This window comes from Barbus barbus (assembly GCF_936440315.1).
Source record: "Barbus barbus genome assembly, chromosome: 5".
Classification (NCBI taxonomy): Eukaryota; Metazoa; Chordata; class Actinopteri; order Cypriniformes; family Cyprinidae; genus Barbus; species Barbus barbus.
In genome coordinates, this window is record NC_136733.1 from 23613305 (window position 1) to 23627807 (window position 14503).

A 14503-nucleotide genomic window follows, 5' to 3' on the forward strand; every position below is an offset into this window, starting at 1 on the left:
AGACCAGGCAACGTTTTTCCAATCTTCTATTGCCCAATTTTGGTGAGCCTATGTGAATTGTAGCCTCCGTTTCCTGTTCTTAGCTGACAGGAGCGGCACCCGGTGTGGTCTTCTGCTGCTGTAGCCCATCTGCTTCAGGGTTCGACGTGTTGTGCGTTCAGAGATGGTATTCTGCATACCTTGGTTGTAACAAGTGGTTATTTGAGTTACTGTTGCCTTTCTATCATCTCTAACCAGTCTGCCCATTCTCCTCTGACATCAACAAGGCATTTTCATCCACACAACTGCCGCTCACTGGATATTTTCTCTTTTTCTGACCATTGTCTGTAAACCCTGGAGATGGTTGTGTGTGAAAATCCCAGTAGATCAGAAGTTTTTGAAATACTCAGACCAGCCCGTCTGGCACCAACAACCATTCCATGTTCAAAGTCACTTAAATCCCCTTTCTTCCCCATTCTGATGCTCCGTTTGAACTTCAGCAAGTCGTCTTCACCACATCTAGATGCCTAAATGCATGGGGTTGCTGTCATGTGATTGGCTGATCAGCAATTTGTGTTACCAAGCAATTGAACAGGTGTACCTAATAAAGTGGCCGGTGAGTGTACACTGTTAGTGCAAAAAAAAAAAAGTGTTTTAATATAGATCTGCAAACAATATTTTGTTTTCACCAAACATTCTGACCAAAATCTACACATCCAATCAAAATGGAAAGAAATGCATAACGCTGACATCATGATTTAATATGATATACAGTGTTATTGCTGTAATGGGAAATGAACAAGCTGAATCTATGTTAGGCAGCAACAGCTAATCAAGACCATAAGCTGGAGCTGGCTACATGTTCAAATATGACAGACATGTACAATGTACAACCCGTTGTCCTTTTCAACAGAAAAAAAAGTAATAATCATAAAGCACCACTAGTTAAAAAAAAAGAAAAAAAAGTTGCATATCAAACATGAGTTTTGAAAAAATTATGTGAAGCAAAAGAAACACAACCCACAGCCTAAAGCTATGGCAAACATGTTAAGTACAGGCTTCGCATTGCCAAATACCGAAGAGGATCGCCGCCCCTCTCCACAGAGACTGAAAAAAGAACAGTTCTGAGAACTGCCAGAACATGCCCTACAGATGGACACACTCCCTCTAACAGTCTGTATCTCTAACATTGTATGTGGTGAAGGCACTCGTTATGTTTCCCTTTTTTTGACAGGTGAGAGCAGATGTATGCTGGGAAGTTGACAGCCATATCACCCTGCAGCCCAAGATCGGTTGCCCACTGAAGCTAAGCAGGGTTGAGCCTGGTCAGTACTTGGATGGGAGACCTCCTGGGAAAACTAGGTTGCTGTTGGATGAGGTATTAGTGAGGCCAGCAGGGGGTGCTCACCCTGCGGTCTGTGTGGGTCCTAACGCCCCAGTATAGTGACGGGGACACTATACTGTCAAAAAGCACCGTCTTTCGGATGAGACGTTAAACCGAGGTCCTGACTCTCTGTGGTCATTAAAAATCCCAGGATGTCTTGCGAAAAGAGTAGAGGTGTGACCTCGGCATCCTGGCCAAATTTCCCCATTGGTCTCTGACCATCATGGCCTCCTAATCATCCCCTTACACTGATTGGCTTCATCACGCTGTCTCCTCTCCACCAGTAAGCTGGTGTGTGGTGGGCGTTCTGGCGCACTATGGCTGCCGTCGCATCATCCAGGTGGATGCTGCACACTGGTGGTGGACGAGGAGACACCACCCCTCACAATGTAGAGCGCTTTGAGTGCTTAGAAAAGCAGAAAAGCGCTATATAAATGTAATGAATTATTATTATTAAGTGTGTCTTAAAGCTGTTAATCTGTTACATGCTCTCCTGAGACATTCACACAAGGGGTTTTTCATCAAAAAAGCCATCCATCAGGGGGAGTTCAACATGAATAAGTGGCTTCTTTTATTATGGTTAATCACAGTCTTACATCACATCAAATCAACACACTAACTGTCAACTACAACTTAAGATCACATACAATCAGAATGGTGTGCTAGCTGATTCTCTCTCATATTATATGAATCTGAATTCTAGTCTCTAGATATTCTTCATATCAGATGGTCTTTGCATTGCAATGAGACAAAGTTAGTATGTAATAAAACATTTTTGCAAAATAATGTCTGATATGGAGAATACCGGAGCACATCTTCTGCTTTATCTAGAGCCAAATCAATTCACAGCACACATGGAAACACAGCAGCAAGAACTTCATATAAAACACACTGACTGTCAACCACAACTGACTGTAACTGCAAAAATATATGTACACGCATCTCTTGCTTGTTTAATGACAGAATTGGGCATACCATGCAATGCTGTGGACATTTGCTGGTCCATGCGGCTTTTCTGTGTTGCTGTACCATGTGCATCGTCAATACACACATTTTCTATCCTTGTGACCTCTGTCCTCGAACTACTCGAGTGGGAACTGACCATCTGTGTTTCTGGATAAACAGGATGAAATAAGACAGAAAAAGACATTCATGAGGTACAACAATGTATTAAAAAAAAACAAAACAAAAAAAAAAACATACATTTCTTAATAGCTCAGGACAATCAACTCTTAAAATGAAAGTAAAATTATCATTTTTGTTTTATTGGCATTTTGCTGATAAAAAGGAGGAACACATGAAAAGGTAATTTGAAACCCCTCAATATCAGATGTGTGATTTCACAGCGTTCCTTTCATCTAATTGCATTTTATGGTTTTGAGTGTGATAAGGACCAAAATACCAGGAAATTGTTTTGCTGTTTGCATCTTGAAAATCTGATATTCATCCTTGCAGAGCTTAAAAGAACTAATTTTTAACATGAATGGCCAAAAAAACAAAAAGAAAAACTTTCAGCTGTATAAAAGCAAACAACTTTGCAATAAAGCTAAAAGCCTTCAAAATTACACAGCAGCGGACAAAAATAACACCAAATTTTGGTATATGTCAGTAGCTGCTTATATTTAGACTTGTAGGACGCCACCGATAGAAGCCTTGCAAATCAGTCAATAAGGTATGGGTTTTCTAGGTGCAGCTGCAAACAAGGTATGATACTGTACATAATAATTCACTCTCAAATTATACCTCCAAGACATTAATATAGCTGCTGCCAAAACAAAGTTGCTTGAAAAAAAGGACAACTTTGGACAGCACACAATCAGAATAGTGTGCTTACGGATTCTCTCTCAGTTTAAGATAATGTGTGCAATGATTATGCTATGAATCTGAATTCTAGCCTCTAGATATTCTTCACATCAGATGGTCTTTCATGGTAATGGACCAGTAGTAACGTAATAAAAATTTCTGCAAAAGAATGTCCAATATGGAGAATACCTGTGCACATCTCCTGCTTTATCAAGAGCCAAATCAGTTCACAGCAGACATGGAAACACTAAAATCTTGGCAGCAATTTTGACTGACCATTGGCCATAATCTTCTGATGTGCATGTCTAAAAAAATTCTCTCTCGATTCCCTGCAGACTAGAAGCAACTGTTATTTATAACTTCAGAGCATTCCATAAAAACTCAGGCTAAAAGCCTGGTATTTCTAAAGAAAAGATGATAGAGGAATATGAGACCACTGAACTAAGAAATTTTAGATTCTTTTGACTTGTAAGCCTTCCTGGAAATAAAAACAAAGTACTTGTGCACATACTTAAAGACACTTTGGATATGCTCCCCGAGTCTGGTCATATAGAGAGAAAGTCTTTAAACAAAGCTTCTCTCCATTACATAACACTGAGGACTTATGAATCAGCATCAGCAAAGACAACAACAACTAGCCATTTAGCACAAGCTGCTGCCTTCCAAAAGAGATGAGATCATTGTTGGATTATAGCCAATGCCCCTATGTATTTTTCAGGGTCAGAGAAAACTTTACCCTGTCAGATCGTGTCGGGCATCATTACAGACACAAATGCACCGTGTACCCTTTTGTCTCATTCCTCTTCCTCACCATACTCAGCAGGAAAAGGGGGCCTGAGTGTAAATATAGCAATTGGAGTACAGTAGTGCTTTATTCTAAACATGCAGCGATATTTTTTTCTTCTTCTGCATGTATGTTCTTTTGTTCATATAGCAGCGGGGTGTCAAACTCAGTTCCTGGAGGGCCACAGCCCAGCAGAGTTTAGCTCCAACCCTAATTAAACACACCTGATCCAGCTAATCAGGTCCTTCAGGCTTATTTGAAAACTAGATGGGTTTGTGTGTTGGAACTAAACTCTGCAAGGTTGCGGCCCTCCGGGAACTGAGTTTGACACCCCTGATATAGCATAATAGATCAAGTAAACGGCAACTTGCCTTTCACGGTGTGATCTGAATTCTCCTGTTTCAGAAGGTCCATATTGGAGAGTTCCTCAACACTTCCATACTTCATTACTGAATTGATGGATGATAGAGTAGTAACCAGCTCACTATTGATGGAGCTAAACTGGGATTGTTGAGGTGGGCCAAATGCATCTGCCAGCTCACTGTAGTTCTGAGCAAGCAACATCTGCTGTTCCTGCAAGAGCTTCTGCACTCTCTCTATGTAGTGATCGAGTCCAACACCTGTCCCAGCCGGCGAGTGGATGGGTCCTGCTGATGACATTGATCCCACAGGAACACTCTCAAGTTGGATCAAGGTAGGAGACTGAGAAGGGCCACATGCAATGTTCCTTGTCTTGTGACCGACTAAAAAGTTTTCATTTATGTTCGTGAGGCCAACCCCAGTCTCTTTGGTTTTGCAAGATGGCGACTTGTCATGCATACCTTCTTCAGATGCTGTTGTACCTACTGAAACGGAGCGCGTTTTTAATGTGGCCGGCACATCTTTCACAAGTCCATCGCCAATGGCAATTGTACGAGTCTCCACTGGTACGGTGCTAACTTGTTTGTCTTTTGAGTATGGTTGTGTAGTAGTGCAGGAATCAATAAGAATTACCTTGTCTGTATTGGTTAACTTGCCTATTGTCTCAATTTCTGTATTTGTGTACTGTGAGGCACACATGGGTAAGACCATGACTCCAAAGTCAGTTCTGTGAACTTCATCTGTTGCTGTGCTCTGGGTTGCCATCTCCTTGATAGGCCTGACTATTACATCGACTGAACAATCTCCACATCCAATAGACCTGAACTCCTTGGCTTGTTCAGCCTCGGTTTTGCATAGTCCTAAACCTTCGGCCGTTAATTCAGTGTTGATCCCCATTTCACATACACTTAATTCCACTCCCACACCCTGGTTGCACATCACAACCTGCCTGCCAACACATTGTTCCTTAACTTCAGCACGTTCTCGTATAACCCACCGCTCCATTGGCAACTCCGGACCCACCGAAACATGCCTTGCCTCTGGTTTGCAAATAATGCCTACTGAACTCATTTGTTGGACAAGATTTGTGCTTGCATTGCTAAACTCAACATGGTTTCCCACACCTTGGCTCTGTGTGGACACTCTGGCCTCCACTGAAGTGCTGTACATTTCTGGCCTTGCCATCATTCCCTTGTCTGCCTTTTTTCTTGATCCAGCCTCTTGAAGCTGAAGCTTTAGCTTTCCCATTTCCATTTGGTGCGTGGTCTCCTTAAGTTGAACCTCCAGTCTGTAGATCTTCTCTTTCAGGGCTTCGATGGTCTGGTGCTGCATCTCAATTTCAGCTTCTACTTCACTGCTCATGCCTAGCATGGCTTCAGTCACACCAACTCCTGTGCTCTTCAACTCCTGTTCTGTTCCTACTGCCACATCTCTGTTTTGCCCAGGTGACCTCCTATATACAACCACATTGTTCATGTTCTCATCAGCTCCAACACCAATGGACTTGCTCTCACGCCTCCACCGCTGGACATTTTGGTTTGTTTTTTCCTCTGTTTGGTGTAAGCTGTGCTTCCTTTCCTCACCTTTATCCTGCAGGTTTCTCTCCAAAGCCTCCACTTCAGCCGTCAGTTGCCTGAACTCTTGTAGCCTTTGAGTGCTCTGCTCAGTGTTCTCCATCTCCTCAATGTGGAGTTCAGAGCCTGTCCTGAGCTGGGTCAGGGGCTCATACTGATCAGCACTGCCAACACTATAGGAGCGCTTCCTGAAACCTCCACCTGGACTCTGCCCCGCTACCTTGGAGTTCTTGATCTGGGACACTAGTTGCCTTTTCTCTTCTTGCAAGACTGAAATCTTGACCTGAAGGATTGGGATGGTCTTTACCTGCTCCTCCAGTTCTTTTAGCCTCTTTAGAGCCACTACCATCTGTTCTCGAATGTGCTGGAGGTGCAGTGGGCTGACATTGGTCACTGGTGTGGTCATGCCTGAGCTGAGGGGACTGTGGCGGATCGAACTGCCCATAGAGGATGTGAAGTAGGGGTTGTACTCGCCAATGCCTAGATGTCCATTATGTTGAAAAGAATGTGAGCTGGGTGAAATCTGGCTTGGCCCATAGGAGCCACTGTAAGAGGACAGGGAACTGGAAGAGCCCATTCCTCCAAAACTGGCTAACCGTCGACGAGGCGGCTCATTGACTGGTGGCTGCATCAGGAGCCGCTCCTGTTCCAGTCGCCTTCGGGTCTCCATCAGTGTTTTCTCCACCTGGGGGTTATTGCGAAGAAGGCGGGGAGAAGGTAGAGGTAGCAGCTGCTTGGTCTCAGGGACGTTCACAAAGGCTTGGGGAGCTTCATGGACTTGGGCAGTATGGCCAGGGGGGGCTACCTGGTTCTGAGGTGTAAAGTAGACTGGCGACTGTTTGCTCTCATCGCTGTTAGAAGAGGATAAGGAGTCTGTTGAAGTCCACTCAGTCTGGCCACTGCAACTACTCTGAGGAGGAGGCGCAGACCTGACCACTTTTGGCTTCCTTTGGATGTTTAGCTTCTTGATGGTGTTGCCCCTCTCGATGTCATCCACATACTTAAGGAAGTCCAGGTCTAGCTGATAACCATACGGGGTTTCCAAACAGTAAGGGTCCTTTTCATCATCATCTTTTTCTGACAAAAACAAAAAGTGAAATTAGTTGAGTAAGTTATCTAAATCACTGTACAGTTATTCACTTACTTCCTTAAAATATGCAAAATAACGAAAGAGAAGAAAATGTGTAATCGGCCCTAAAAATTTGTAACTTTTTTTTAAAGCATTATAACACCAGACAACTCAGTTCCCCAAATATGATGATTTCCTTGCAATATCATAAAAATATTACACATCAATGCAGGCTACTGAACCAAAAGCAATACAACAACGTCAAATTCATTCATCAAGGCAATCCCCGAAATGACTAAAACAGCCAGCTAGTAAAAACATAAAAATACATTTACATTGACAATGTTTCTCCAGTCGGACTGCCTAGCACATTAAGACATACAGTGTGTAACTCTCTTGCCAAAAGGTGTCACTCCAATGGTTGCAAGCCTAAAGGTGTGATAACGGTATTACCCAGCAATCATAACAGTGTGAGTGTCATTCCAACACCACTTCACACTTACTAAATACATTGCTAAGAGTTAAACTATTAACTAACAAAAAATGTATTTTCCATCTGTCGATTTCCAACACCAGATTGTAAAGATGTTTTCTACACAATTTCATGGCAAAACAAACTCCATGTGTTTGCGGAGCATTTGCACGGGGAGGGTAATTGGGGGTGGGGTTAAGGGAAAACAAGGAGCGCAAATATTTCTTTCTCCAAAGATCCATTTGGTCCAATGCAACTGGCAATATCTTAAACATTTCACTTACTCACTCATTCACTACCTAGCAGACAAGAAATGCATTGACAGAGAGGCAAAAATGTTAATGGTTTCTTTTCAGCTAGAAGCCAAGGAATATCCATCAACAGAGCTTATATCACAGTCCAAATTCCACACCAGACAGAGAATTCCTCTCGTCAGTTAGACAGATTAACTCTCTGGAAGCAAACGCACTTTTAGATGATTTAGAGAGCAGACACAGTGCATTAAGAACAAATAACAAACCATTAAAAGACATTTCTTGGTACATTTTAATTAAATATGCAAAATGCAAGAAAGTTTCCTTGACCATGTAACACTGCCTCCCGTGTCCATTCTATAGACTGAAAAGCCTAATCCCTCATTGTTCAAGCGTCACTTACCCAAAGTCAAACAGCAGTCCTCAAGCAGCGGCGCCTGTTCCCTTACAAGCCGTAATAGAGTTTTATAACTGGAACAAGCTGCAGGCTGCCTCCCCTCACTCACTGAGCACTTTTCTCAACCTTCACTCCATAAGGGGAAAAAAATTCCACTATTGGTGTAAACTTAGCTTAGCTCAGCGCAGCCTGTGATAGGCTAAATGCCTCCACCAATCATGCAACACTTTTCTTCTGTCTTGCCTCTCTCAAAGTGCTCTATAAACACTTCGTAACCCCTTCAAACAGTGGTCCCTTTTTAAGCGCTCTTTCCAGTCATATTAAGGAGCCTAAACTCACCAGACACATAACACAAGGTTCATTTAAGCATTTGCTGCTTCTTAATGCTCAGGATTACAGATAAAAACACTAATATATTGTGACATGAACGTAGCTTTTTTTTTTATTAAAAGTGTAAATCAGATATTTTCTAAATGCTCCAACTTAACTAAAAAGCTTCCTTATTTCAACCACGTAACAATTATTCAAAAGCATTGACAAAACCTCTTTTACTGTATTTGCACTGCAACAATTGCTAGCTTGTTCAGCACACCAGCTAGCTTTGCTGACTATAGCAAGAGCACAACAGCAATGTCATGGAGAGCGAGACAGGCTTGTCTGGTACGAGGAACAGACACTTAGGCAGCTGAATGCCGACCTCACTGGTTGGGGGGTGTAAACCTTCAACACTAAAGGGGCAAGCGAGAAGCGAGGGAAACGAACGAAAGCAGTGAGAGAAGCAGCTCCAAGAATAATCCACCCACACTCTATTTTAGCAGTCTAGAATTACACTACCCACCATCAGACACAAAAACAGCCTTGAGGATGTTCAGATCAAAATAGTTTATGCTACGGGCAATGTACTGAAGCAAACTTACTTTATGTTGGAAAGCACTTTGAATGGAATGAGTTAGGCTGGTTTAAAGTTCAGCAACCAGCAAGTTAAAGATTAAAAAATGTGACAGTACTTACAGAATAAATCCTTAAGACAAATATTCACACTCCACCTGTGTAAATTTAAAATGAATGGTAGTCCACTCCTATTTTGAGTATAGGTTTCCTACTCCTAGGTTGCTTTAGACTGCAAGTTAAAGTGCTTGACACAAGGGGAAAAAAATGAAAATTGAGGGTGACGCAATTTTTTTTTTTTTTAAGAAAAAATGTGATTGGCTAAAACAAAATGTAAGGATATGGCAGTGGCCAGTAAGAGAGCAGATAAAAGGAAGTGTTCTGACAGGTGGACAAACAAACATGACATGATCATTTGGCATGTCTGTTGTCATGAAGTTATTTGTGGACAAAATGAGCAGAAAGAGACACCATGTAAACGGTGTTTGTAAAAGGAATGGAATAGTGCCATATCTACAAGAAGCTTTATTGTTCAAACAATAATGACAAATTATGTCAATATAAAAAGTCAAGTGTTAAGTACATTCAGCCCACATTAGGAGCAATTTAAATGAATGTCCAATCTGTCTAGACCATTTAAAAAGTTCCAAAAATGTGTCTGATTTGGTAGAGGGGAAATGGTTTGAAAAACCCCATGGGAATATTTCTAAAATATGGAACAAGGGGTGTTTTCTTTCTTTCTTTCCTTTAAAAAAAAAATAAAAAAAATAAAAAGTGTTCACTTGCATTAGCCAACAGACAGGATGGTGCGATTTCTCTCAGCTAAAGTCTCACACGACATCCATGTTTGACCAAATGTAACAGTGTCATGTAAACAGCTGAAAATAGACATCCACAGACAACCCTGCTCTTTTTCCTGCTTGATTTGTGCACTGCTTTTTCTAAAAGAGGTGGACAGAAAGGCATTAGTACAAGTGTATCTCACAATCTTTGAGTTTAAAAAGTCATGGCTTATCTACTGTGTCTACAAAAACTGTCTGAAGACATGTCAGCAAGTAGCTGCTAAATATTTGAGCGATCAGCATTACGTTGGCACCAGACAATATGATGCCTTGAGAAAGTAGAAACATTTCGACTAGACTGTTTTTTGTTGGCCTCTTTTAGGTTCTGCCTATTACATTTGCGGTCTATTCCAATACAACACTCATGAGAGTATTCATTACCAATTACAAAGCCCCAAGGACAATGTTTTCAGTTCTCATGTAACACAATGAAATCTCAGCGGATCTCTAGCAGAGTCCAGGATCACCTTGGGCACGAATCTGCTGAATGTTAGCAATGAAAATAAACATCTATTTGAATGTCTGGCCTTTGATGCCCAAATCCATGATGTGGGAGCAAAAGCAAACTTCATAAATCAGCTTGTTTTGCGAACCACAAAACCTATATGAAAATTTAAGAGATTAGCATGTCAGAAATTCACATAAGCATGAAAGCTTTGTTATCCAGTGTGAGTGAGTTATCCAATAATTTGCTTTTCAAAATTCTACAGTGAAGATTCACACTCAAAGAATATGCTAGCCATTTCCCAGACAGAAATAAATAAATAGTAAATAGCTAAATATATACAGAGAAAACATGACCATTTAAAATTCAGTATGCAAATACTATGATAAAAAAGCCTGTAAGACTCAGCTGGAGCTTGTGAACATAGATATTTTGGTCATCTTTGAAACATGGAACATGTCGAGGTCTTTCAAAAGGCATTTCAGACATGCACACTGCAAAAACTAAAACCTACATCAATGGCCTCCAGATTTGTACAATAGTTTTCTTCAAACAGTCTAAAACATTAACAATGCAACAACATTACCTACTGTACTGGTGCTATAGAATAAGACAAGGGGCGTGATATTGCCTGATGGATAACATGTTTCCACAAAAAAAAAAAAAAAAAAATAATAATCTGTTGTGCAAGACCCTTAAATAGAAACTCTTTCAAATAGCAAACTAAATAGCTTGAAACATGAAACATACAAATGCAACTTCTTTAACATTTCCTTCTATAAACAAAGCAGCAAAACACAGTTGACATGCATTTAGTAATTCTGTAACTACAACATTTCATCTGTTTTACTTAGTGGCTATTCATTCAGTCTACATTTAAATGCCTAGAACACTGAATATAATATGTTTTTGTGACTTACTGGGCAAGAGTTTGACAAGTAGTACTGTAGCAGGCTAGCACTACTCGTCTGAGCATATCAGTCTTCTCTCAAACACACACACACACAGAGAAGAGAAAACAGAGGCCCTTTTTCCTCACTCTGGCCTGGTATTTCCTGACCCGGCCCATGGAAACCACGTCAGTCTCCCAGTTTAATTATCCCAGAAATCCACGTCATTGTCAAGACCACACTAACAAACACACACGGAGCCATTAAACAAGCACAACAATAATGCTGGAACAGATACAGAAGTTTCTCTAAGAATAGTCCTGACATGAAATAACAGTGAAACCCAAACAAAACAGTAAACAGATTCAGTATTAACCATTCATATTAACTAAACCTGGAGTACTTCTCAGACTAAATAATTCAGCCAATATTAACAGTAACTGAACCAAGAATATCAGAAGGAATGGCGGTAAAGTATATGCAGAGTATGTTGTTGTTGTTGTAGACAATAAACTTCAAATTAATTACAATTAGTAAGGCTGAATCATAGTCCTGTTTCACTCATCACTCATTTCGTAACAGACTGCATAAGATTTCAGACATGCTCTGATAAGAACTTAAATAGTCCATGAAATGGCTTGAGGAGTGCAGTTCTCTTTTCTGTGTTAGTGTAACGTTTGTAAATCCGGTATCTTTTAGTAAACATTTACATTTAGCAGACACTTATCCAAAGCAACTTACAAATGAGGACAATGGAAGCAAAGCATTCAGGTGCATCTCAAAAATTAGAATATCGTGAAAAAAAGTTCTCTCTTTTTTTGAAAAGTTTTATATATTCTAGGTTTTTTTGTTGTTTTAATTTTGATGATTAGAGCTCATGAAAGTCAAAAATACAGTATCTCAAAATATTAGAATGTTTATATTTGAGTTTCATTAAATGACCATCCCTACAGTATAAATTACAGGTATCTCTTGTTCTTTGAAACCACAATAATGGGGAAGACAGTTGACTTGGCAATGGTCCAGAAGGCAATCATTGACACCCTCCACAAAGAGGGTAAGTCACAGAGGGTCATTACTGAAAGGGGTGGATGTTCACAGTGTGCTGTATCAAAGCATATTAAATGCAAAGTTGACTGGAAGGAAGAATTTGGATAGGAAAAGGTGAACAACCAACAGGGATGACCGCAAGCTTGAGAATATGGTCAAGCAAAGCTGATTCAAACACTTGTGAGAGCTTCACGAGGAGTGGACTGAAGCTGAAGACATCAAGTCACTACACTCAGATGTCTTCAGGAAAAGGGCTACAAAGCCACTTTTCCTGATACTTTTCCACATACTCACTATTGACATTCATGAGCTCTAATCATCAAAATTAAAAGAACAAAAAAACCTTTTGAAATGTTTTACTTTACATGTAATGAATCTAGAATATATAAAAGTTTCACTTTTTGAAAAGTTACAAAGAAAGAAAGAACTTTCACCATATTCTATTTTTTTTAGATGCACCTGTACATCACAGCTAGTGTGATTTGCTATAGCAGTAATGGACAAAATCTGTTATGCACCCCTGCATGCATGCATTTTTTTTTGTCTATTTTCCCAGGATTAAAAACTGCACATTTGAACTGTAAATATCTAATAATTTTCTCAACTTTGACCACAGATGGCCACTAAGCTAACAGATGTGGACTACAAGCCACAAAACCTTCATCATAAATTCATGGGGTTTTTACAAAACTAAACTTGTACTGTACCATATATTGAATTCATCTACTCAAACTTGTTCTAACACAAAATATATTAGCAGTCACACATCTGCTTTGAAAGTTTGTACACCGTAGACAAGAATGAAAACTTGACTTTACTGACAGTCAATACACAAAGAAAGATGTTTAAAATGTTAACGAGGAACCAGATCATTTGTATAGAGACGACCATTGTAACTCAACAGTAATCAAGTACCCGTAACACTAGCGTCCAACAATTTAGCACGTCCATTAGCCCTTCAATGTTGACATTCTAATCAACTAGAACTCTAGACTTCATAATGGCACAGCTTGACAGCCTTGTTTAACATTAAGTGCTCTGGCCTTAGTTTGCTGTGGAGCTGCCATATGGAAAGGGTCCAAGATAACAAAATCTCCTTTAGGCTGTTACTGACCTGAATTTCATTGTGTAAACATCAAAGGTGAAGGTTCAGTGACACAGACAACCAAAATGCCCAAAGAAGATACAATATCTTAAAGAAAGAATATATTGACTCTCTTAGTTTCATCAAGATGATTTCCTTAATCTACAACAAAATCATGCCTGCTTGACATTTAAAGTATTAAAATGACCTTCTGTCAACACAGGCTGGCCAAAAAAAAAAAAGAAAAAAAAAAAAAAAAAAAGAGCAAAACCCATAATTCAATTAAATTCCATTCAATTGTTTCAATATGTGACTGACATAACAGTTCTTATTACTCATGTTGTTGCTCTTTCACTTTATTGTCAGGAGGAATGCACAGTGGAATGTGTTGAGGATGTGGTTGAGTGTTCAGAGCATGGCTGAGAAGCTGTGCAAGGCATTCTGCGAAAGTCACGCTTCTATACTGTGTTAGACCTGCAGGACTGTGCAGGTGCTAAACAGAAGCATGGACTTGTACCCTAAAACAGCGCTCAACAATTGGAAAAGTCTTAAAACATACATTACATTCTATATGAAATTAATTTGAAAACAGAATACATAGACAGAAAATATAGCATACTGCCAGTGTTGTGGGGTAACTAGTTACATGTAGCAGAATTACATAATTTAATTACAAAACAAATGTAACTAATCTGTTACAGTTAATGATAAAAATGTATAATTAAATTACAAGTACTTAAGAAAAAAAAAAAAAAAAAATACAAATGGGGTTACATCTTTATATTTTCACACACATATACAGATTTAATTGATTCCTTTCCCAAACTGCATCGAATTCTCTAAAATATGAGACACCAATGTTTCAGGATTTTAGGACACAATAGGATTTTTTTTATATAATCTTAAAGTGAAGAAAGATTTTCTGACAGTAATCAGTGTTGAGTACTACTGTGAGGTTAACCCGGCTTGCTATAAATGTTTTAAAATGATTAACAGTTGAAAACATTCATTAGACATTTAGAAAAGTAATAAAAAAGTAATCAAATTAAATTACATTAATAAAGTAATTGAAATAGTTACACTACTTATTATATTTGAAATAGGGTAAATTGTAACCCATTACATTTCCAAAGTAACTTTCCCAATGCTGCATACTACAGATTTAACATCTCAAAACACACAAGCGTCTGTTGTTCGTACTGTACATCCATGTTCAATATATCTGTTC

General features: G+C 39.6%; 1 protein-coding gene across 5 annotated transcripts in view; it reads right to left on the reverse strand.

The window, feature by feature from the left end:
* LOC306870320 (KN motif and ankyrin repeat domain-containing protein 1-like) overlaps positions 1 to 14503 on the reverse strand; it is a 58394-nt gene that overhangs the window by 9999 nt on the left and 33892 nt on the right. For 2 of the 5 annotated variants that reach the window (XM_079417526.1, XM_079417525.1), the window contains 2 exons: positions 4322 to 6961; positions 2339 to 2476 (listed from right to left, as the gene is read on the reverse strand). In XM_079417526.1, the coding sequence (XP_079273652.1) occupies positions 2339 to 2476; positions 4322 to 6961 (2778 nt within the window). Of the gene's footprint in view, positions 1 to 2338; positions 2477 to 4321; positions 6962 to 8082; positions 8220 to 9087; positions 9199 to 11171; positions 11259 to 14503 lie in introns of those variants that run through there. The other 3 variants (XM_079417528.1, XM_079417529.1, XM_079417527.1) reach the window with 3 other exon arrangements.